The following is a 21,569-nucleotide window of genomic DNA, read 5'->3' as shown; positions in this document are numbered from 1 at the left end:
ACATTGGAGTAATTTTTTTTGAGTTGGTTTATTCATAAAATTCTTTCTTGCCTTATGTTCAAGGCGAATTACCCTATAAATGCATTGATAAGATATGTTGTCTTTTTAGCCATTTCGTCAAACGGCCCTAGGGTCATTTAACCCGATAGGCCCATTTAGGAAACCTTTCCCATACATTCTTCGCAAATCGGATTTGGAGCTAGGCAATGTCATTACCAGATAGCACTGCTTCAGTTTTTGAGAAGTCAAAATTTTCCATCATGCGATTTTGTTTGTTTACTGGGAAAACCCAAAACCTAATCACTTTGAAAAAGAAGTGGAAAGAATTGAAAATGTTTTTAACCCGTATGGCGGTATCTGGTGATATTTGGCGAAAAACTACAACAGATTGATTATTGAATGCCAAAAGTAATTTGAAGAAATCATGCTCACCCTGAGCATCTGGGCATCCATGCAGATAGTATTAAATTCTGAAAATCTAATTCTTACAAACATTATTTCACAAAATATCCTACGATAGTTTAGCTCGGACCTAGATGTTATCTGTTACTCGATGCTAACAATCCGTACCCTACTTTGTCCTGATTAAAGCAAAGTAAAGACGTTCCTCTTCCTGTGATAAGCGTGAGGGATACTTGAAGCATATTTACAAGGTCCAGATGCTCTCCAAAATTCCAGGAAATTTAGAAAAAAATGCTTTTTTTTGTCAAGTGTCTCCGTGATTTTGCAATGTAATTTTCGTCGAATATTCGATAACCAAATTTGTTGGATGTTTAATTACACTGTACAGATTCAACGTTGGCTTATTTATCAACAGCATATAAAATTGAGTGGATTTATGTACGGGATCTTACTGAATGTTATGAGGAATAAATATTTACGTTTGAGTATAAACTTCCCAGCTAACATGAAATCGTAATAAAAATGTTAATCCAAGTCGATTAGTAACACATTTTCAATAACCATCGTAAACAAGTTGGTATTGTGTGATTTTCTATCATTCATTTACGACAAGCTTTGCCTAAAAAAAGTTGAATCGGATAGCAGTTTAGTCAAGTCGAAAATATGTCTCTAAAACTTTAAAAATATGCTAAGTCAACATTTAAGATTTGAGTGAACTGATTTACGATAAATGGGCGGTCCTTCAATTGACACTCTATCCTGTCTCTTCGTCGTAAAAAGAAAATCTCACCTATAGAGCTATAGTGTGGATCATATCAACTGATGAGTTGGCATCGTGGTAGGATATCGGACAGCGAACTCGGAGGACTGGAGTTCAAATCTCGGTCGGGGAAATTTTTTTTTTGTTTATTTTGCTTTTTGTGGGAAAATCGAATCGTTGGAATCTTGTCATTGCAGATATATCGCCTCCACTTTTGTAGCTATATGCTATTTTGGTAAGTTTAATACAATCTTTTCATCTGGTATATTTGTTTCAATAATTCTGTTGTTTCTGCGTTATACCTTCATAAATGTTTGCTGGGTTGTGTAAGAATTGATAAATCTTATAGAAAACAAGCTGATTTTACCCAGCCTTGCCCGGGTTCACCAAAATATAAATATTTATGAGTTGTCTGACTTTTAGAAATGTTGGAAGCTTTGTATTCATCCTTTTAACAATTTTTTCCCAAGTTTGGCCATGTAAAGTTATAAGTTTGTTGGGTTTTTTAATGTTTTAATTTGAATTATTTACAATGTTCATCGTTTCCTTATTATTCAATAGCTAATAATTGTGGGGTTTCAAAAAGAAATTTAAATAATTTCCCTTGAATGCTTATTCATGCTATCACGAAAAGCATTTTAAATCAACATTTTAAGGGAGCCTAAAGAAATAAGCCTTAGATTTTTGTTATCTTGAAATGATAACAATGATTTTTTTTATCTTTTCCATGTGTTATCTAATAAATATTCAGTATCTTAATCTTGTAAACAAATGCGAACGACCTTTTTTTTAAAGATTATCCCACTTTTTAAGATGGATGATCTCCCCGTAGAGTAGTATATTCAAGTTTTATTTACTTAGGAATTCCTCATAAGACTTCCGCTGAAACCTTGTTTAAGACTAATTCTGCATTTTTTTTTTTGTTTTTCGCTGTGTCATTTCACACTGTTTATGATAATTTTTTGTAGATGTTGAATATAAATGCTTTTTGAAGGAATCATAAAACACCATCCCGGAACCGAAATAACTCACTTTGTAATGTTACTAGCTAATCCGGTGTGATTTGAAACACATTTCAAATAATATTTGTTTTTGAAAGAAATTCTGATTTTGAATTTATTTTTCGTTTCATTTTCAAAATTTGTATATTTGGCTCAGATTCTTAAATTCTGTTTTAAAGAAAAATATATTTTTTTTAAATCCCATTTTTTTGCATTTTCACAAATAGCGACCTTTTTGTAAAAATTCCCAGTATATATGATATGAATTATATTTAAGAAAAAAAGTAATTGTTCCTTAATTCTAATAATTTAGAAATGAATTGGTTTTGTTATGTGAGTTAAAGAATTAACCTTCAACATTTATTATTGTTTTTTTCCTAGAAAGGTGTGTATATTTTTTTTTAAATACATACTACAATTTAAAAAATATATGAAAATTCTTTACAATTTTTTTCAATTTTTATCATTTCTGTTATTGAATATTGAAGAAATGGCTTTTTTTATTTCTGAAAAATTTCCCGTCCTTTAAAAAAATAGGAGTAGGTGGAAGATGGAGGAGTTTTTTCAACTGAATCATTTCATTATCAGATCTGACTTGTTTACCAAACTTAGTGAAGTTACTTAGAAATTGTTTAAGAAGGTTATATGCTGAAACACAGAAAAAACATTTAATCAAAACTTAAGTATCAATACAAACCACGACCAGCTTGGTACAAACCATTTAAAGTTTTTCCGATTAATGTAAAATCTTACGTTGGATCTGTATGGGAGCATTCACAAAAGTTGGAAGAGAATTTCAAATTGGTAAATTATCGCATTACATCAAGACTTGTATGTGTACCGAATTTGGGTATTTCTATAATTCACGGTATTTTTATATGGGAGCCAAAACAGAAACGGTTTTGAAAATTCAATCAACTATCTCATCATAAATAAACTTTGAGTGCAACGGTCACTTGAAAATAATTCGAGTTTTTTAATATTTTTGTTCATTTGTAACATTCATTTTAATCTATATATATATATATATAAAAAGCAATTTCTGTATGTTTGTTTGTCCTCTATAGACTCAGCCGTCTTAAGAGCTAGAGGTCTGAAATTTGGCATGGATGTTCATTAAGACTAGGAATGATAAAAAATGTTTTCAGATTTTCGGATGACCCCTTCTGGAGGGGGTCGTACATACAAGACAAATATTAGCTAATAACAAATATAGATGAAAATCTTAATTCTTGAATATGGGAAGCGTTCATCAGTACAATATCTCATCAAATTTTACTAAAACTTTTTTGCCAAAATACTTACGTTTGTCAATTTTTAACAAAAAGCCTTGGAAAGTTGTTAAAGTTTTGTCAATATTTGTTATTTCTGTATAGGAGCCTCTCTTTTTAGAATTTGGAAGGTTTTGATAGTATTTTGGAAATTATTCCCGGTCCTGTAAACGGCTACACAGCAAATTTTACATTGATCGGTTAAATAGATTCCGAAAATAGTTCGAATTTTGTCAATTTGATGTTAATTTTGTATGGGAGCCCTCTCTTTTTCAATTCATAGAGATTTGAATGTATTATAGAAATAATTCCTGGTCTTAAAAACGGCTACACATCATATTTCATGTTGATCGGTTCAGTAGTTTCCAGAAATTGTTCGAATTGTGTCATGTTTTTAATTATTTTGTATGGAAGCTTCCCCTTCTTCAAGTCGGAGCTGTTTGAAAGTATTTTAGAAACCATCTCCGACCCCAAAAACTCTTGCACTCTTGCACTCTTTTACATTGATCGGTTCAGTAGTTTTCGAGTCTAAAGAACAGACAGACAGACAAACATTCATTTTTATATAGATAACAAAAACTTAGCGGACTACCTAGCGATTAGAGATTAACGTTTTTATGCGAAATACAAGGTGTTAACTTTAGTTGAATATTTTGAGATCTATGTACATTAGATTGCAAGTTTTGTATAGAAATTTCATTTTACCTTAATTTTTTACATCCCCCATAGCTTTTTTTGGTTGTTTTTGCTGCCAGAAATAGCAATAATTTTTTTTTTTGAAGCGATCCATTCAGTCCTGAATTAGCGCAACGACTTTAAATTTTGTATGGAAATCTGTATGGGAAAACAAAATTTTTCATTCAAAAATTGCCAGAGATGTACTGAAAGTTCCAAAAAATTCAACTGTAGATGAAAACTTTCGCTCGATTATTGCAGTTTAATTCATGTGAACAAAGTACAAACCTAACTTGTACCCCAGAAAAGTTATCCGAACTTAAACAAAAAAAAAATCCAAATCACTTTTTTTTTAATTTTTGCTTTTTTGTCAGCTTATTTGAAAGCTGTGTAGTCGTTTTATCAAAATAAAAAATCTCAAAAAACTGCTTTGCATTGCCAGAAAATTTATTGATTTAAAAAACCTTTGCAAAATCATTTCATGCTATTAATAACAGCCCTAGCAAGCATAGTCTGCCATTTTTAAATTCTTTTCAATGGATTCAGATTTTTTATTTTGAAATGGTTATAACATTTTTCATGAAATTCTTAGCTACTTATCAGGTTAGAAAAAAAAATAAGCGTAAGAAAAGTCAAAACCAAAAATCAAAGACCGACTTCATTTCAAGCTTATTTGAATTTTCTACATGGCTTAACGTGCAAAAATTTCTCCTTCCATACAAATTTCCATACAAAATTGAAACGCGTTGCGCTAACTCAGGAATCAACCAAATCTTCTCAAATTTCACACTGATGCTTGGTGACCTAAAAGGCATCGAAAAAACATATGGCAGCAAAAAGTCGTTTTTTGCAGCGGTATAATGTTCATATAGAAAAACGGATTTCTGTCTGTCTGTCTGTTCCCAATAGGCTCAGAAATTACAGAATCGATTTACTCGAAACTAGGAGGGGGGCTCCAATATCTTTAATTATTTTTACCATAACTTGAGAACCATTCGAGCAAATGGAACTTCGTTTTATCTTTTACTAAATAAATCGTTTGAAAATATTTAATTCATCTAAACACCTTTTACTTCTTTGTGTTCGTGAATCAGTTTTCATGAAAATCGTGTTCAACTTGTTCGAGTTGTGTCCCATTTCTAGTTGATTTTGTATAGGAGCCTCTCTTCCATAAAAAGTAAGATCCTTGAAATTATTATACAAACCATCTTTTGCTCGAAAAACCCTCGGATACCAAATTTCACTTCATTCCGACCGTCCCTTTATACGTGATGATGTTACAAAGAAAACGCCTCCATTTTTATATATAAAATTTGGGAATTCGGATTCGGGAAAACATGATCAGCTTATTTGAGACTCCTTTCTCCTTTAATTGGGCATAATGTTAGGAAAAAGGGAAGCTTCCATACAATTGTTTCGCATAAACCAAGAATCGAATCAAGTTCAATTTGATCGGGTTTTTAATTACGAAAAAATTGGATCTCTACCTCTAGAGGGGCTTCTTTAATCTCTAAACCTTAATCTCTAAAACTTATCAGAAAAATGGAACGACGTGTGATGTTATTTATTTACTAAAAAAGTATCCATTTGTCAGTTTGTGAAACCTCCCCTCTTGGAAGGGGTAAATGGTGAGGAAATCATACCAGTACAACAAACATTCTGGCATAATTAACGAATCAATGTGAAGGTATAAAAACGGAGCAAAAAATGCAGATCATTGAAAACTAATTAAGCGATCAAATTTAAAAAAAAAAAAAAATTGATTTAATCATCTTTGTAGTGTTATTCGAAACTCCAGTTGAAGCTTGCATTTCAAAGCGGTTGCTTCTAAATTATTCTAAATGTTTCCAACAAAAAGAAACAAATTTAAATCATTTCCTAAAATTTTATTTATTCTTGGAAGGTGTTGCAAAACACACCGGGTCATTGAAAAACTTCAGAGAAGTTAAATTAAAAAAAATGTTTGGAGAATTTTGCAAAAATGCCAACTAAAGTCTGTAAGATTTGAACCCGCAATCTGTGGCTTTCCTGGCAAACGCATTTACCGATAATGCTGCAAAAGTCTGTAGTAAAGCTAGGGAATTCAGAGCGGAGCATCAATCTCGAACCGCAAGAGAGAATTGTTAAAAAAATTCCATATAAAAATTTCGTGTTTTCCAAATTCTCACAAAATTTAACACTTTTTATTGACTCCTTTTTACAATGATTGAAAAATGTTAGAAAAATGTTAGATACACCTATTTGTTCTATTCCCAATTCGATGGTCTTTAGTCGCTGTTAGCGACAATCGATTTGAGCTGGCGATCGCTAAACTTTAACGCACATTTAGTACTTCGACTAATTGGACAGTAGGTACACGATCCCTGGCACTCAATTTTAACAGTTCAAATTCTTCCGTTTGACGCTTTTGCCTTAATCACAAAGCTCCACTGGACGACTCAAAACAAGGGTCGTCTACCCTTTCCGATAAGTAGCAGTCTAGCTAGTCACTCGCCAAACCTCCTCAGACTTTGTGTGATTCCTAGACTATGACTATACCTGGTGAGTCGCTCTAAAGTAAGCTGATCGGACAGGTTATTCCGTCGTCATTTTTCTGGGCGCTCCAAAGCAAGTCCAGTTTATCGGTGTTTTCCCGAACGTCGCGACGCCACCCCCACCTTCTCCATCGGAAGAAACTAATGCGTCCGAGGCAGGTTCTCCCTTTCGGAATTCCTACCGCAGACCGGACCCAAGTCAAGCCCCCTCTAAGTATGCAGTTACTTAGTTAGTTGATGTGATTTTTTTTTGCGTTGCTCCTCGTTATTATTTTTCCCATTTCTGCGCGCAAACTTTTCGCGCAAAGCTTCTAGCAGATCGGCACGTACCCAAGTCCATCGTACGATCGCCAGCCGCCGTCAGTCCCTGAACAGACGCGTCGCGATTTGGATCGCTTCTTCCCGTTTACGCGAGCGAACGTCGAGCTTGAGGCGCCACAACTTGATTGGCGCAATTTTTGGTGGTTTCCTTTTTTTTGTTTGAGTTGGAAAACGTGTGGTTTTCCTGCTTTCGGAGAGCGAAAAAAACCCAATCAAACGCAGAAGTTATTGACTCGAGTTCCGGATCGATTGGTTCTCGTTTATGGAATGTTTTTGAACAAAAAAGTTGAATTCGATTAAGATTCAGTGTTTGAAACATTGAAGTTTGAAGAACGTCGGAAAAAGTGTGTGAAGATGGTGCAAAGTTTGTGGAAAAGGGTAGGTTTTTTTAAACCGTTTATAAAAATAAAAAATTAAGTGGTTTTGGAAATGGGAAGTGCAGCAAGGTGCAGCCAAGTTCAATAACTGCAGCTACTGAATCGGAAAATTGTATCACGAAGCACTGGCAAAATTGGTGAAACTCCGAGGCTCAACCGACGGGCTTGTGTTTGAAAACAGGCATCTCGTGGGTGGAAAATGACGGAAAGTAAAAATTCGTTTTGGAAGATTGGAAAGACCTGTTTGGATACCTAACTAAACTAGTTATGTGAAATGGACACTGGACACGGACAGTTGTTAGCGGCTTTGTTGGTTCAATTGCTCACAAATTGAGCAATAAATCGTTCCGATTGAGACGATACCGAATAGATGGAGGCGTTTTGGTTTGATAATATCTTTTAAGGTTCGATGCTTCAACCTTGGGAAAGGTTCAATGACGCTGGAAAATTGTTGTCGATTCATTTCTTTCTAAGTAACAATTTCTTACTAAGGTTCTGATATCAGAATTAGTTGCTCCTGCAAGCACATATTTGGAAAATATTCGTTTGGTGTGCATTTTTACAAATTTTATTGAAATTACCTTACTTACTTACTTACTTACTTACTTACTTACTTACTTACTTACTTACTTACTTACTTACTTACTTACTTACTTAATTACTTACTTACTTACTTACTTACTTACTTACTTACTTACTTACTTACTTACTTACTTACTTACTTACTTACTTACTTACTTACTTACTTACTTACTTACTTACTTACTTACTTACTTACTTACTTACTAACTTACTTACTAACTTACTTACTTACTTACTTACTTACTTACTTACTTACTTACTTACTTACTTACTTACTTACTTACTTACTTACTTACTTACTTACTTACTTACTTACTTACTTACTTACTTACTTACTTACTTACTTACTTACTTACTTACTTACTTACTTACTTACTTACTTACTTACTTACTTACTTACTTACTTACTTACTTACTTACTTACTTACTTACTTACTTACTTACTTACTTACTTACTTACTTACTTACTTACTTACTTACTTACTTACTTACTTACTTACTTACTTACTTACTTACTTACTTACTTACTTACTTACTTACTTACTTACTTACTTACTTACTTACTTACTTACTTACTTACTTACTTACTTACTTACTTACTTACCCTAAAGTTCCAGTCAGAATTTTTTTTTAAAGTTGACGTAATTTGTGACATTTTTGCATCTTTAGATTCATAAAACATGAAACACTGGACTCTTGACAGATGCTCAAAGGTGGCTGTTTTTAGAAATTTTTATCAATCTGCAATTTCTAAGACTAAATCTTACACCTAAATTCGGCTTTGAACTGGATTTTGAGTATGTTAACGCAAGATTTAGGTAATAAAACTACATATATGAACAAGAAAGGCAATTTTATACTGGTTCTAGTGATGTTGTTACTTGGCGGTGCAATACTTGACCAAAATGCGAGTTTGAGGGATAGAGGATCCAAAAAATGTCAACCAAAATGTTCTTCTCAAACCTCGAAATTTTTAATTTTTAATCAAATTTTGATGAACGACTAAAGTTAATCAAGGATAATAATCTCGATTTAAAACTAAGGCCAAAACCATAGAGAACAGCTGTAGTGTGTGAATTACATAATTGTTTCGTGTTCAGACACTCAAATAGTCTATTGCCTAATTGGATGAAACTTGAAAAAGTAGATAAAAACGTTTAAAAATGCATTTTAAAATTTTTTGCCGTAAGCTGAAAACCAGTCACTGTAGAGGCATAATGAGAAACCCCCCGAGGCAGTATGAGCACCATTAATGAAGGCATAATGAGCGTTTTTGGCCGGGGATTCTAGTAGCAAATTCGACTCGATGAAGTCAACTGAGTAATAGAGCTACAGCTTGACTTGTATAGTCTGTCGATTTGGCCTATTGGTAAGATGTCGAAGAGGTAATCAGTAGGCTCGAGTTCGATTCCTGGTGCTGGTGGTTTTTTTTCACTTATCATTCATGATCATGATTGCACTAAACGGTGAGGCGTAGATTCATCAAACAAAGCAATAACAAAATAATCTAGGTCTGTTTGTAGAATTCAAAGGATTAACACATGCTCATACATTTCTGGTTGTTTCTGGTGTTTTGTTTGACGGATGATGCTTTGATGCTATTAGCCGTATAATGTAACAATAAAAAAAATCAATCATGAATGGTATGTGCAAAAAAAATCCCCTCGAATAGAAATCGAACTCGAGTCTACTGATTACCACTCCGACACCTTACCAGTAGGCCAAATCGACAGACGAATTAAGCCAAGCTGTAGCTCTTTTATTCAGTTGACTTCATCGAGTTGAATTCGCTGCTAGATTCCCCTGCAGAAAATGCTCATTATGCCTTCATTGATAGTGCTCTGCTCGCCTCTAGTGAACAAATTAAAGTAAAAAAGCGTTTTAAAATTGATTAAAGTGAAAATCAAAAATTTTATGATGTTGAAAATTCAGATCAAGATGGTTTAAAGGTCATAAATGCTTATTTGGTGATGCTCAAAAATTATAATATTTTCGTCACTTGAGAACCTAGCTGGTTATTCTTTAATATTTCTGTAAAGATGACAAGGATATTTCTTTTTTGGTGAAAAATTAATACTATGGATAGTACCAAACAAGTCCATGTGAAAATTTGTTTAAGAAAATACGTACATATGTAGAAAAAAGGAGTGCTCATTATGCCCTGGGTGCTCGTTATGCCCTCATCTCCCCTATTCGAAAATCGCTATCAGAAGTTATTCACAAAAGAAGTTGGTGAATAAAATTCGAGAACAGTCCCGAATATAGAATTTTTAATAAATTGAGACTCACTGAGGTTGCCAGATTTCCTGGATTTCTCCCGAATTTTGCTCGAATGTTTTACTTTATTAGCATATAAAAAAAAATCAACTTCTGTGATCACAGTTATGAATTTGCAGAGAAAACGGTCGCATTTGGAGGCAGTCTTTGTTGTATTTTTAGCCATTTATCGTATCCATTTTTATGAAAGACTAAGTACATTGTAGTTTCTACAGATTGTTAGCCTCCTCAAAAACTATAATTTTTTTTAAATTTTTTTTTCTCCTTTTTTATCTGTGGGAAATACAGGCAAGACATGTCATCGAAATGTTTCGAGTTGGAAACCTGCCAGGTGACTTCTAAAGAGTTCGTATTGCTGACCGTTATGAAATTTTTCAAAATATTTCTTCACAAGCAGCCAAAATATTTTGCGCACGATTTTACCTCCGGACTTTGCTAATTTTATCCGTGGGCAGCTTTTTTACCTTGCAGACACGGAGTTAAGGCTATTTATAAGTCAGCTAGATGAACCATTCAGAAAAATTTGACTTTTTTTTTATCACTTCCTCTATTCATATTTCCGGATTGAGTTTGAAAAAATCTCTACTTCATGAAATCAAATATCTTCAATATTATTCAAACTTTAACTCACTATTGAGTCCTCTAGGATTCCTTTACCGATTTACCATGTGAACTTTCGTCGAAAAGTTGATTTCCTGACGTTTTTGGTTCTTCCACTGGGACTTCACTGGATTTCTCTCGATCCTGTTCAAAAATATTTGACAATTAACCTTTAGACAGATTGTCACCAAATTTTGTACACGTACTATAACCGACTCTCTCATTAAGGATTGTACCGTTTGATGGTTTGACTTTAATTTTGATGAAGATACTCTTTACCTAATCAAGAAGCAATCTAAAAAATTCTGTGTAGCATGATAGCATGTAATATTTTGATCAGAAGTGATTATTTGCCCTTGGCAGAAACAATATGGTCCTTACGATTATAAATGCCTACAATTCAATATTTTCGATTCTTAATGCTAATTTACCTCCTTAGCCTAGTGACGCCACTGCTCCGTTTGTTTTTGTGCACGGGGCCCCGGCATGCTGCATGCAAACGAAGTTCTGGTGTGATACACAGGTACACGTAGATCAGCTGATTCGTGAGCAAGTATGATGGCTCATTCCCCCTTGCAATTCAGGAAAGGAAGGATGAAACAAGACAGAACCGCTACAGCCGTGCTAACGGTTGGGTTGAAGAGCGAGTTCGTTGCTCCCTGCCTCAAAACAGCTGATTCAGGAACAAAACACTTATTAGAATCCTCCACGAAGCCCATGCACGATGGAGAATCAAAACAAAATCCGATAAACATGCACTGTTGATGTGTTGGTGAGTTGGCTTTGCGCTCACGATCTACCACCACTAAGCGACTCGATTCGCCAAACTCTTCTCATGCACGCAACACACAGTCACTTCTCTTCTGCAACAAATACCGCTTCCACAACATAAGACACGACTCTCTGGCTTTCGGACGTCAGAAATTCGTAGTGTGGTAACGACGATTAGCATGAGCGATAGATGCAGTCTCGTGTTCGACAAACAGCTGAGCTTCACAGCATCAGATTCCTTGACGTTGTGGTTTTCATTTCTCCGGAATTATTACGCACACTTGGATCGAAGAATCTTCAGGCCACTCCGTGTGTTGGTATACTGGATGAGTTGGTTAACCGGATTATACCAGACTGACGATCTCGATCCTGCATAAAAGCCCTACAGACAAGGCATTGAATGAAATTCTAATTGGATTAAACCATCAGATGTAATTTACCTCCAGACGAGGGCTTTGTCCGAGTCTTCAATTTCAAATAAGAATATGCCCGAGATTTTCCTATCCGATTTCGTCTGCGGTATCTGTGAGTGGGAAGATTGTTAGGAAACGTTCTGTTTCGTTTCGGATGATTTGGGCCTACCTTAACCTTTAGCTATGTTAATCGTAAGCTAGGTTCAGCATGCAGTCGCCTGTCATACAATTTCCATGCAAGTGCTGTCGCTTATCGGAATCCCGAAATCCAATTCTGCTCCTTGATATCTTGCTCATGTACTGACCCAGTTGTGCTTCTTATGTTTCGTAGTGTTCGATCGAATAGTGCTCGAATTATCGAACGTAGGGATGACCCTGTGAGTCGGGAGATGCATTTGAAATACACTGTTCGATGCATTGTATGTGATAATTTATAAGCACTACTTCCTTTTGTCCCAGGCTATTCCTGATCCCTCTTCCGTGTCCAGACATCAATCGGGCTGTGTGTTCGATCACTCTCGGAACTTGTATCAGGGAATGGAAATACGTTCAATAGATGGTTCAATATACCTGAGGGTGCATGTTTCTGAGTAACGTTCTTCGATGTTATGTTTATCATGTTACCTTCTATCTGGAACAACTCTAGGCCTCTCCACGGTCCCTACCTACAATCCGTTCGAGTGTCAGATCACTTTGGAAGCGTGTTCCGGGCGAAGCAACGTGCAAATTATAATTTATCCCTATGGATTGTATGTGTTGAATTATTTTGTTCGATATTGGTCCAGAATACGCATTACCTTATATCATGTATTAGATCACCGCACCGGAGGATTATCCTTCCAGGGATTCGGGGTAGTACACGGTTTTCTATGAACTGTTTTCCGACAATCTATCACACGAGATGTCGTTTCTTTCGGAACACTTGGATGGAATGAGTCAGCGGAAGTGTGCTTTGAGGCTTTTGACAGTGTTTTGAACAATGAGCTGTAGTTTTCGAGCAGTTTGATTGACAGATGAACAGGGGGTGTTCGATTCGCTAACATTAATTTTCGATTTTCGATTATTTGAAAACTGCTATAATTTTCGCTCGGTATGAATGAATTGCATACGGTAATAGTACATATTACATTAATAGGTAGCTTCATTGAAAATTTCATCAATTTCCATCCATGCATTTAAATGTTATTCACAAAACAAATTTGGAAATTTTTGTTTGGAATTTAGATTAAGAAATCGGTTTCAAATAAGGAATTCAGAATTTTTATTCAGGTTCAAAATACAGAATTCAGATTCATTGAGTGGGTTGATTATCGGCTTTCAGTCTCAAGTTTCAAGTAAAAATAACTTAAATATCCAACGTTTCGATCCGGATAGGATCTTCATCAGGGACTGAATTTTATTGCAAAAGTCTACTGAATTTAAGTGAATCTTACCGAAAAAGTTGTCGTTTTTTGTCCGGTTTGATACGGCATATCATATATTGCTGTCGGTTTCTGTTTCAAACTGTGTGTTGTAAAATGTGTTGGATTTTTTGTGTTAGTTATAATTTTATGTGTGAATTACAGTTAAAAGTTCTTGTTGATTTTTGTGACACTTTTTACAAACAAAACATTGTACTGTGTACACTATTTTATGTTGTTTTTTATGAATTTATGATGGCGTTTGTGCACGGAAAATAAAAAAAGGAAAAATTTACCTTTTTGCGAGGTGAATTTTTTCCACCCCTCTTTCGAGGTAAATTTTACCTTTTTTTCATTGACCTAGCAAAAAGGTAAATTTTACCTTTTTTCAATTTACCTAGCAAAAAGGTAAATTTATCCTTTTTCGCATTCACCTAGCAAAATAGTAAATAATACCGTTTTCCCATTTACTGATTTAAAAGGTAAATGCTGGTTGGTTTGATTGTTTTCTTCAATAAGAATTTAAAAAATACAAAATTCTTTCAAAAATGATATTAATTGGAAATAAATAGGGACTGGTTATTCGGCTTCGCGTTCTTCTGAGCCGCTATGGCCGCTGAATCCACCTGCGTTGCGTACATTCATGGCCTCCTCCGTTCGACTAATCCGGTCAGGTTCGGCTTTTCCGGCTGGAGGATGACGTGGAATACACCTCAAAGCTCTATGGGCCGATCTGAAACAAAATCAATAGTATTATAACGAAAACCAGCACACCTAAATGATATTTGAGAACACTTACCATTCTATTCCGATTTTCACATATTAGGCACAAAGCACTTGTTCCTAGAATGACAAAACAGCTTAACCTCAATGAACGGGTTCGGCGAATAGTTACTTTTTTTTAGAAGAATTGTACCGTTTTGTTTAGCTCAATCCAGGTCAATTACACCTCGCTACGAGGTAAGTTTTGCCTTATTTGGATTTACCTTTTTTTCTAGGTGAATTATACTTTTTTATCGAGCTCAATTCAGGCTTCACCTCGCTACGAGGTAAGATTTACCTTTTTTGGATTCACCTTTTTTCTCGGTGAATTGTACTTTTTTTCCAACCTCGATTCAGGTAAATTTTACCTCACTGTGAGGTGAGTTTCACCTCTAAGAGGTAGAACTTACTTTTTTGGCTTTCACGAGCGTTCACCTTTGCTAACTCGGTAAATTTTACCTTTTTATTATTTTCCGTGTGGTGTACTCATAGCACTGACCAGATTGACTGGACACTCGATTTCGTTTGTTGATTCCAGAGTACGCATCGATCGATTTGAAGAAATGCTATCCCAGTTAGAAAGTGCCACCCAATTTTAAAAAAGGGAGTTCCTACGATAAAATCAGTCTAAACAGGTACTTTTTTCCTACAAGGCATTTTTTTCGGAAAAATGGTAGGTTTGCCACCTACCGTCGGTATTGCGAACCTACAAATTTGACAAAATTAATTAGCCATAAAATGGTAGAAATTTTGTTCTAAATGTTCTGTCAGTGTGATCAGTGATGCTAAGTATTCTTTCTACACCCGAATTTTTTAAATTTTCGACAAATTCTGATGATGGATGAAGGTAATCTAAGAGCAACAATCTTGACTCAGAACTGATGCCAAAACCTTGAAATCGAATCCCAGGTTCAGAAATCTAATAATGTTTGAAAATTTTTTCACTTGTGGAAAGAAATTCATTTTGGAATATAAAATTTTAACGATATCAAACTTGTATATCTTTCTTATTCTGTATCCAGTGTGGTTCGAATAAACACTTTAATTTTATTTTGAAATCATCGTTCAAATTTGGTTTTGCATTTCATTCCAAATTTGATCCATGGTTTTCTTAACTCATATGCGTATTCAATGTTTCGATAATAATTTTCTTGATGTGAAAAAACAATTAAAAAGTTCTTTTACTTTTACTTTTGCCGCCGACCGTGGCCTAGAGGATAGCGTTTAAGTCTTCTAAGCCAGAGGTCATGAGATCGAGTCTCGGTCACGGCATACATAGTACTATTTCTGTGTGCTGGTCGTGTCAGCATTAGTAATATGCTAGCCATCATATCCTTGAAAAATCCTAGTCTTAAGTAGGGTTTAGATCTCTTCAAAGAAACATGAAGTTTCACTGAGATCCTATATGTGTGTGTTTATTCTTATGAAGAATTCAAACATAACAAAGCTTGAAAACTTCCAGAATTGAACACTCAGAATCAGTTAATTCGGAATTCACATATTAGTTGAGATTGGCAAGTCGGATTCAATGTGAATAATTGATTTCAGATCTGAACCAAAGAATATGATCTAGGACTCTGAAACAAATTTCAATTCGTGGCTAATATTCTAAATTCTGATCTGGAATCTAAACTCAAATATTTTACATTGTTTTTTGTACATTCCAGAAATAGTATTCAAATTCGAAAACATATCAAACAATCAAATTGTGAATTCAGGGTCAGATTTCAGATTCTGAATTCTAAATTCAGATTCAGGATCAGCTCGTAAATGAGTATTACAATCAAACAAAAAATGTAATCCAATAAACACCGATATTCGACATTGTATACCTCAGAAACCACTGGTCCATATTCTATAAATTTGGTATCTCTGAATAACCGAAGCTGTTGTATTTAATTTTTCAGAATTTAATTTGATGATTAAAGTTATAACATTTGAGTAATGCTTCTGAATATATCACATTCGCGAAAGAGATAAGACTCATATAGTCCACGTGTAATAATATTATAAAAATGACTATTTCGTTTAAGAATTCATATCACATACATGAAGAAGAATTTGAGTTTATTTAGCAAAAAATCATATTTATTTAAAAAAAAATATCTACATGATTTTAGAAATAGAATTCTATAGTGAATTTTGAAAAGGGCGATTGTGCCAAATGTAAACAAATGGAGTTATTAGCTGGGTCGAAAAGTACGTTTGAAGATCTACATTTTGAAAGTTTAAAATTAGCTGAATAATATTTGGTTTTTGATAAATTCAAAAAAACAAAATTAGGGGGAGCTTATGGAACGGTCAAACTTTGAACGCGTTTTTCTCGAAACTGTGATGCTGGCGCATTCGCCGTATTCAAAATTCGATACCGAACTGATTTTTAATGAAAATATTTGCTGATAATGAAACATTGGAAAATGTGATCTTTTCATCAAAAAATTGCAGAGAATTCTATATATTTTGGTTTATTTTTTAACATTTTTAATATCAATAAGGCCGGAACAAATTTCAAATCCGTCTTTTGTCACTTGGAGTTGGAACATAGCGGAACAATAAAAAATAAATTGGAATAAGTTGCACGGAAGCTTGTTTGCAACAAAATTGCATACCATATCGTTGAACAAAACTCTCAAACCAAGTAATTTTTAGCTGAATAATTCAATCAAATCAAGAAAACAAAATGTGGAATAACTTCCATCTTCTTAAATTTGTTTTTTGGTCTTGTAATCTTTCAGATATTGGAATTTTTCATCGAAATTTACATAAATTGCTTCATACTTTATTTATTTCCCCCTTCGGGTTTTTAGGAAATTTCAAAGGGGGGGGGGGGGCGGGGGGGGGGGGTTTTGGCTGACAAAAGGAGAAATTGATATTTGTTCTAGCCTAATTGATAAATTTAGCTTATTTGATTTGAGCCTAGAATTAGATTGTTTATGAAATTATCGGATTTTTGAAAACAAATCTAATTGTATGTTCAATTCAAATAAGTAGAGCAGAAATTTTTAGCATACCAAATATTTCAACCATCCATGAAAGTAAATTTTAGGAAAATATTTTCGAAAGTTTGTATGAAATGAAATAGGAAAAACTAATAATGTTAAAAAACTTAAATATGAATTATCAAATAGTATTAAAAAACATTGTTAAATTTTTTTTTTAAATACTTGCATTGATTGAGCAAAAATATCATAGGAAAAAAGGGCTCCAAAACTCCCTCCCCCCATGACGCGGTTTTTCCTACGGCCCTGGCTCATAGTGTCTGGTTGTTGGTTTGTGTTTTCTTGTTTTGGTTTCTTTTTTCGTATTTTTTCGAGACACTGAAAATTGTTGTGGTTGTATAAAATGTGTATGAAGTCTGAGTCCAGTCGCCCCGAAAAGAGAATTCACAAAATACAAAATAAGATCTTAACGCATTTCAAGATTTGAAAAATCTAAACTTAAATTAAAATTTTCTCAGGATTTAAATAATATATAAAATTTTCAATGACAATTTATTGTTGACAAAATAACTTGTATTTAATCTTCAGGTTCTGGAAAATTCAGCGGGGTACATATTTTATTGGTTTTTTGTTAAGCATTATAAATAATGTGTTTTAAAAACTTCAAAAACAAAGATTTTAACTGAAATCCGAATGGATCGAGTCTACAAGCAATGAAAATAAATCTGATTTGAACCTCAAACTAGTTTTTCTTTCGAATGAAGCCTTCAAGTTCCCTATTTTTTTAAGCGCTATGACTTATTTTTGAAAGTAATGATTTGAAATGAATAACTTTCAATACAAAAGAACGTTAACTCGAATTATAGTAGGTATATCCTAAGAATCCCATTTTTCTATGATTCTTTATGTATGCATTTTTCAAGCAAAAATGTTATAGGAAAATTTCTGTCACCAAAATACCTCCCCCCATGAGGCAGTTCTTCCTACGGCACATACGTTTTGTGAAATCTACAAACTTTGAAAAAATATTATATAAAAAAAATACATGCATTTAAAAAAAATAGTAAGATTTGAGACACGAATCATGGAACCAGAATCCTTAGACATAAGGCATGATGACTGAAACAAGAGACCAGAAACTTAAGTTATGAGACCTTAGACATATGACCTAATATGTAAGGCATGAGAACTGAGACATGAGACCTTATACCTTAGACATGAGACCTGAGAATTGAGACATGGAACCCGAGACCTGAGTCCTGAGATATATCGGCTGAAACCTCAGCTTTCAAACAAAAATTCGACTATTCGATGAACCATTAAGACACTTTATGTAAGTTTTTTATATTTATGTGTCTAAAAAACGCAAGAGCAAAGCCCCAAAGAGTTTGAGTCGTTCCTCGTATGCTCGGTATAAATTTTTATGATGATGGATCAGCACCCAAAACTTGCTCTGTATATTACTGGATTATTGTATTGACATCTGGTATGGAAAAATACCCGGCAAATGTAAAACATACTTTTACAAAAATCGTGCTACATGTTTGTTTTCTAGTTAATCAATTGGTGTTTTCATGGAGTGAAACTTTTTTCTTATCGATATGTTTGAATTAAATTTCAAATTGTTATCACATTGAGTTCATTTTCACTCCCTGTTATATCGACTGAATGTTTTTGTACTAAATTCATTCTTCTTCCAGAGCAGTTGATGAATGAACTGTATGTTAGCAAAGAGAGAACTGATTCATTCAAACTATGCCGGGCCGGCCTTGGCCTACTGTCCATTGATTACTCTCCGGTTTTCTTTCTCTCACTCTCTTGCTGAGCTTTGCATTGTGGCTTTGTTCATTCTTACCTGATTATAATTTGCATTATCAACCTACCCACTTTTTGTTATGACAAACAAATTGCATTTCTACGGATGCAGTCCAGTTGTGTTTTGAGTTCTCACCTGAAAAAATTTCCATTATCCAGTTTAAGTCAAAAATTGTACAAAAATGATTCCTTTCAATTAAGTGAGACAATTTATCTAGGAGAAACAACGAAAGTGGTTATCAACCAAATAAAAGAATAATTAACCAAGTCTTATTTAATTGTTCAAATTGAAAGAAAAAGTTATCGATTTAAAATTGAGAAAATGTCCGAAACTACCAGCGAACAGGCCCCTTTGATTCCGGCTATTCCGTCGGGGTCCCGCCGATATGGTGCCACCAATCCGGATATCGACGACATCCTTCCTGATGATGTACTTTCCTTTTTTGCACTTTTCTTAAACCCATATGGGTTCTAAATGTTCCTCGTATTCTAATACCCCTTCCCATGTTTTTTTTTCAATCCACAGACCCGGGAGACGATGAGCAGCTTCGTGGTGAGTCATGTGGCCGGTGAATCCGGCCGGAAGCTACCCCAGTATGTGGCCGGTTTGGCTGCATCTGGTGGGGCACTGGCTGCCGGTACCTTCCTCGGATGGACATCTCCGGCCGAAATTCCTCTGGTTCAACAGCAAGATTATGGTTTCACCATCACATCGGAACAGTTTTCGTGGATTGGATCGATGGCCAACCTGGGTGCGGCGGCGGTTTGTTTCCCCATCGGTATCCTGATGAAGATGATTGGCCGGAAATGGGCCATGTTGACGATGGCCCTGCCTCTGATCCTCGGCTGGTTGCTGATCATATTTGCCTCCAATGTGGCCATGATGATGGTTGGACGGTTTTTCCTCGGTGTTGGCGGTGGAGCGTTCTGTATTTCGGCTCCTACTTATACGGCTGAGATTGCCCAGGCTTCGATTCGAGGAACTATGGGATCATTCTTCCAGCTGCTGGTGACCGTTGGTATCCTGTTTGTGTATGCCGTAGGCGCCGGAGTCAGTGTGCAGGTTCTGAGCATCATTTGCGGAGTCATTCCGATTGCGTTCGCGGCGATCTTCTTCTTCATGCCGGAAAGTCCACAGTACTATGTAAGTAGCATATTTAACGGTCCTAGAAGGTAACATGAGTTTTGCACTTTTGCCCGATCTGGTGCAAACAAAAAAATTTTCAACTTCAACGTAGCATCAATCCCATAATAGAATATTTGAAATCAATGTAAATTCCTTTTTTGACGATAGCTTCTTAATTTTTAAATGGCCTCCACGCAAGGAAAACGGCGTTTAAAAGTTTCGGACGCGCACCTCAAATTTCAGCATTGTTAGAAAAAAGTAGAATTTGTCTCATAAGCCTACGTCTATAAAGGGAAACCTAACCGAGTGCGGAAACTGCCCTCAAAGTACTCTGCAAAGTGATCCTGAACAGGATCTAGGAAAAAACTTGCGCTACACTCCGACGGCAACAAGCTGGATTCCGATCCGTACCATCATGTCTGGATTACATCACAACGCTACGAATAATGGATGAAATCAAAAAAAAATCAGGACTCTCTCATGTTGGTGTTCGTGGATTTCGAAAAAGCAATCGACCGGCTGAACCATGAAATTATCTTGACGGCTCTAAGGCGACGATGAGTCCATCTACGTACAAGGTCGTTCACGACGGTGTCTTGTCTGATCCAATCCCGGTAACTGCTGGAATAAGACGAGGATGTATCTTATGACCGCTACTCTTCCTCATCGTAAATGGATTCGATCTTGAATGGATTGATTGACTGTAGACCGAACCGAGGCTTGCTGTGGAATCCATCGACCATGGAGCAAATGAACGACTTTTACCTGGTAGACGATATTGTTTAGCTCGCCCAAAGGCAACAAGACATGCAGAGCAAACTCGACGAACTCACCGAAAGCTCCAAGGCAGTAGGTCTCAAAATCAATGTCGGAAAGACCAAATCGATGGAAATTAACACAGTGAATCCTTCCAATTTCGCGGAATCTAAGCAACAAGTTGAGAAAGTGGAGTGCTTCCAGTATCTTGGCAGTCAGTTTACGCCTTATGTTGGTTCCAAAAAAGACGTCGAAACCAGGATCAGAAAGGCTTGATTTGATTTTGCGAGTCTCCGAAACATCTGGCGCTAACGGTAGATCTCTACGACCAAAATTTCAAATCTTCAACTCAAATGTCAAATCAGAATTGTTGTCGAGGTGTGAAATTTGGTGCACATATGTATGCGGTGAGGACGCGAAAACTGCTGTTTTTGTGAATTGAAGCAGTCCTCATACTCGAAAATTCGATATTTATTCTCCGCCTTTAAGTAGACCCAATTTGTCCGTCACTCGATCGATCTTGAACATAATATCGATTCGCGCGATCGATGGTTTGAGTAATGCGGTTCGACATGCTAGAGGAGACGTTCATACATTCTCCCGCGAGGTGTTGAATTGTTTCAGCTAGAACCAATTAGCTACTGCGATTCTGATGCGTTTGACGAAATTATAACCTCTTGAGATGATCTCTTAGAACTCTCGGGGATTATGAACTTCCGCCGAGGGCGTTCGTAGTAAGGTCGCCTTCCCTGTACTGAGAGCTCAAGGAGGCGATCAAACGTTTCTT

The 21,569-nt window shown here is 35.4% G+C and overlaps 1 protein-coding gene across 3 annotated transcripts in view; it reads left to right on the top strand.

Annotated features, from left to right (window-relative positions):
- LOC129756169 (facilitated trehalose transporter Tret1-like) overlaps positions 1-21,569 on the top strand; it is an 81,742-nt gene that overhangs the window by 53,933 nt on the left and 6,240 nt on the right. The window contains exons 1-2 of one of the 3 annotated variants that reach the window (XM_055752973.1): positions 7,004-7,342; positions 19,427-20,044. In XM_055752973.1, the coding sequence (XP_055608948.1) occupies positions 7,319-7,342; positions 19,427-20,044 (642 nt within the window). In that variant the 5' untranslated portion in view covers positions 7,004-7,318. Of the gene's footprint in view, positions 1-7,003; positions 7,343-19,014; positions 19,331-19,426; positions 20,045-21,569 lie in introns of those variants that run through there. The other 2 variants (XM_055752963.1, XM_055752981.1) reach the window with 2 other exon arrangements.

The sequence above is a fragment of the Uranotaenia lowii genome, chromosome 1, assembly GCF_029784155.1.
Source record: "Uranotaenia lowii strain MFRU-FL chromosome 1, ASM2978415v1, whole genome shotgun sequence".
NCBI lineage: Eukaryota > Metazoa > Arthropoda > Insecta > Diptera > Culicidae > Uranotaenia > Uranotaenia lowii.
The sequence above is the reverse complement of the archived record's forward strand: the minus strand, read 5'-3'. Positions and strand labels throughout refer to the sequence as shown.